Source organism: Papaver somniferum, chromosome 6 (assembly GCF_003573695.1).
Source record: "Papaver somniferum cultivar HN1 chromosome 6, ASM357369v1, whole genome shotgun sequence".
Taxonomy (NCBI): domain Eukaryota; kingdom Viridiplantae; phylum Streptophyta; class Magnoliopsida; order Ranunculales; family Papaveraceae; genus Papaver; species Papaver somniferum.
In genome coordinates this window covers 141,439,429-141,443,610 of record NC_039363.1, presented here as the reverse complement: position 1 = coordinate 141,443,610, position 4,182 = coordinate 141,439,429, and the positions used below count along the sequence as shown (strand labels likewise).

At 36.4% G+C, this 4,182-nt stretch overlaps 1 protein-coding gene across 1 annotated transcript; it reads left to right on the top strand.

Annotated features, from left to right (window-relative positions):
- Positions 1 to 1,486: 1,486 nt before the first annotated feature.
- On the top strand, positions 1,487 to 3,740 carry LOC113289574 (probable flavin-containing monooxygenase 1). The gene is made up of 4 exons (XM_026538866.1): positions 1,487 to 2,245; positions 2,326 to 2,501; positions 2,632 to 2,993; positions 3,110 to 3,740. Exons 1-4 carry the CDS (start codon positions 1,570 to 1,572, stop codon positions 3,465 to 3,467), a joined length of 1,572 nt encoding a protein of 523 aa, XP_026394651.1. The 5' UTR covers positions 1,487 to 1,569; the 3' UTR covers positions 3,468 to 3,740.
- Positions 3,741 to 4,182: the final 442 nt, after the last annotated feature.

Genomic DNA, 4,182 nt, shown 5'->3' with positions numbered 1-4,182 from the left:
GCTGGATAAAAAGGTTCACCATTTTAGAGATGTGGGGTTTAGATGTCCTGAGCTGTGAGTAGTGTGGTGTTTTTGTGCTGTGAATAGCACCACCGGAAAAATAATATCACAAATTGATAAGAAGGCTAAATTGGGGGATCTGGAAAAATAATTGGGGATCCTAACTACAGGACGAAAAAAAATCATGAAATAGTAATTGGGAGTTATCCCTTATCCCCAACTTTTTTAAATGGCTAAACTACCACCAAATCATTAGTGGTAATTAAATTAATTAATTATTAATTAGTTTAATTAGATTAAAATCAGATTAATGGATAAAATTTTGATAAAAGAAAAATTTTGTTTTTGTGTTGTGGAGAGGAAGAAGTTGAGTTTTTGGGGATTCCAGTAGAGGAATCATATTGCTCAAAATGAAGGAACCAATCCTCAGAATGAAGAACCCGAAGCTCAAAATAATCAGGTAAACTTCCTATACTCTTCAAATTGTATGAATGATGCCCCAAGTGGTCGATTCATGTACACTATGCAACTACTCAGAGTGAGGGTCGTTAAGTCGAGAGGGTAATAAACGAACGACTCTAAGGAGTCGTCAATTACTTGACACAACCTTTGACGACTCAAACCTGCAACTTTTGCAGGTTATGAAAAATTGTCAACCAAGTGTGATATAATTGACGACTTCAGCTAGTTAGGTCATATAGAGTCGTTAACTTAATACGTTTAGAACCCAACGACTCTAAAACTTTTTACTCTCTGAAAATGTTACTCTTAGGGTCGTTAATTAGGCATTCCTATATACCGACGACCCTAGCGAGCCATTTCATAGATCAAGGGTCGGCAAGCAAAATTTATAAAACCAAACGACCCTTCAACATCGTTAACGACTTCACATGACGACACTTCAACATAGTTAACGACTACAACCATTTGACATGACGACCCTTCCTATTTTTTGAACAGGAAACAAATTTTGTATCATATAGAGTCGTTAGCGATTTAGAAATCCCTAGACGACACTATTCTAGGGTAGAAAACCAGGTTTAGGGTCGTTATCTACTACACCCTAATGGTTAACGATTTTTTATCAATTCAACATGCATATCAAAAATCGTTAAGCAATAAAAAACCGTGGTTAACGACCATGGCACTGTAACTGCAATTTTGCAGTTGAAAACCTAATTTTTTTTAGTTCACTTACGACGATGAATCGGTGAAATTTTTTTTTGCTCAGAAGTCATTAATGGAATGGAAAGCGGTGGGAGAGAGGGAGCGGAGGAGACAATAACCCGTTAATGGAATGGAATGGGAAGCGGTCGTTAATGAAAAATAATTTCACACATTGATAAGCCGTCAAAATTTACCGGTAAATGTCGCATCACATAGTATCTAATTAAGACAATAAACAAACTGACACGCAATAACAAAGTACAATGAAAAAACATTTTCAACCAACAAAAAGAGGTTAGAGGTTATCACCAAGAGATAAAACACCACAAGAAAGCACATGCACTATCTTCACTAGTGCTTCGTAATATTACTAGAAATTTTCCATTGCAGAGAGCTTTAACAATGGAAAGAAGAGTTGGGATCATTGGAGCAGGAATTAGTGGGCTACTAGCTTGCAAATATGTTCTTGAAAAAGGATTCCAACCCATTGTTTTTGAATCACAACCTGGTCTTGGTGGAGTTTGGACTCACACAGTTGAAACAACTAAACTTCAAACACCAAAACAAGCTTTTGAGTTTTCAGATTTTCCATGGCCTTCTTCCGTCAAAGAAGATTTCCCAGATCATAATCAAGTTATGGAGTATATAGAATCATATGCACTTCATTTCAATTTACATCCTTATATCAAATTCAACACCAAAGTTATCAACATCGACTATTTAGTACAAGAAGGACAAGATATGGTTTCATGGAGTCATTGGGGTGGTTCGGATCAGGCTTTCGGTAATCCTAAAGGTAAATGGGAAATTGCTACTGTTGCTGGCCAAGAACACCAAGTTCATGAAGTAGAGTTTGTGATTCTTTGCATCGGGCGGTTCAGTGGAGTTCCAAATATTCCTGATTTCCCACCAAATAAAGGTCCAGATGCTTTCCTCAATGGTAAAGTTATACACTCTATGGATTACTCTGCCATGGATGATTCTGATGCTGCTAAATTTGTCAAAGGAAAACGTGTCGTGGTAGTTGGACTTCAAAAATCAGCTTTAGACATTGCTAATGAATGCGCCATTGCCAATGGTAACGTCAAATTCTTGGGTTATGTATAATTAATCGAATTATAAGCAGATTCTGGTAAAATTATTTACATGTGATTGCAGGAGTGGAAAATCCTTGTACATTGATATACAGAAATGCTCATTGGAATGTACCTGATTATCTTCCGTACGGTGTACCTCTTGGTTACCTATACCTTAATCGTTTTTCTGAACTCTTGCTCCATAAACCTGGCGAAGGACTATTCCTTAGTCTTTTAGCTACTCTTTTTTCACCTCTAGTAAGTTCTTGACTGTCTAAATTAAGTTTGATTTTTTGTTAAGAACAGTTTTATGAACTTTACATCGTATATCTGATTACGATTTAGAATGTAGCTCTAAATATATCATCATGTTTATAATTTTGTTTAGAGATGGGCAGCTTCGAAATTTGTGGAAAGCTATATCAAATCCAAATTTCCCCTGAAGAAATACAATATGGTACCAGAACACAGCTTCTTACAAGAAATTTCTTCTTGCTCAATCTCAACCGCGCCGGAGAAGTTCTATGATAGAGTAGAAGAAGGAAGCATTATCTTTAAGAAGTCAAGGGGGTTTGGCTTCTACAAAGACGGGTTGATATTTGACGATGATGTAAGGGCGCCTTTAGAAACTGATGTTGTGATCTTTGCTACCGGTTATAAGGGGGACGAAAAGCTCAAAAACATCTTTAAGTCACCAACATTTCAGAACTATATTATGGGATCCTCAAACTCCACTGTTGCATTATACAGGTAAAAATGTTTGCACATTCGCACCTTATTTTGCACTTTGGTTTTTAGTGTTTACCTTCCAAGATAATGTGTAAGGACGTTGCTATGTATTTATATGGACGACTGTGTCTTTGCAGAGAATGCATTCATCCACGGATTCCTCAATTGGCAGTAATTGGGTATTCCGAGAGTGTTGCAAATTTGTATACATCAGAAATGAGGTCTCGATGGTTAGCACATCTCCTCGGGGATGATTTCAAGTTGCCAAGTATAAAAAAGATGGAGAAAGATGCGTTGGAATGGGAAAAATTCTTCAAGCGTTACTCTGGTCAGTATTATAGGCACTCATGCATTGGCGTATTGCATATTTGGTACAATGATCAGCTGTGTGAGGATATGGGTTGTAACCCAAGGAGAAAGAAGGGGTTCTACGCAGAAATGTTCGAGCCTTATGGACCCATGGATTATGCAAATCTTACTCCTGGTAATAATTGACTCGTAGTTCAGCTTTGGCGCTATGGCATTTTCCGGGGATTTGGATCATGTCGCTACTGGGGACTTTCAGCTAGCATGACTATTGTCTGTTTTAAACAGCATCCCATTTGCCATATAGGCTCCATATAGATCCTCATTAGCGTATCATCAGTACCATGATTGTTGCTTCATATTATTAGAGATATTCTTTCTGTTTCGATGTTGATTTCCATTCCCTCATTTTCATTTTGTGGATTTCTATCTTTCTTTGTTAATTAAGTTCCTCCGTTAGGGCAATTCCTATAGCAATCAACAATTATTTTTTATTGAGCCATGTAGTTGAACAAACGCGTTTTTGCATTATGGTAAATCAAGGCCAAATGAACATATTTGGTTTTAACACTAAATTAGTTAAAAAGACCAAAATCAATAATTTCTGGGTGAAAAAGACATGTAAAATTTGATACTATTTAAATGGACGAGAATATAAAAATAGCCAGGATGTAAACAATTTCATCCTACCCATTTTCAAATATTTTTTCTTATTTTTAATTTACATCACGATGCATCCAGTTTCATCCTCACTCATTTTTAAGTTTAAGTCAGGATTAATCCAGTTTCATTCTTGCTATTTTTTTGGTGTCCATTTCACCTATACTAATTTTTACTCGTCCATGAGAGCCATGTTTTAAAAATATTTGGACAAATGGCTAATTTTTCATGGTTTTAAAGGGTC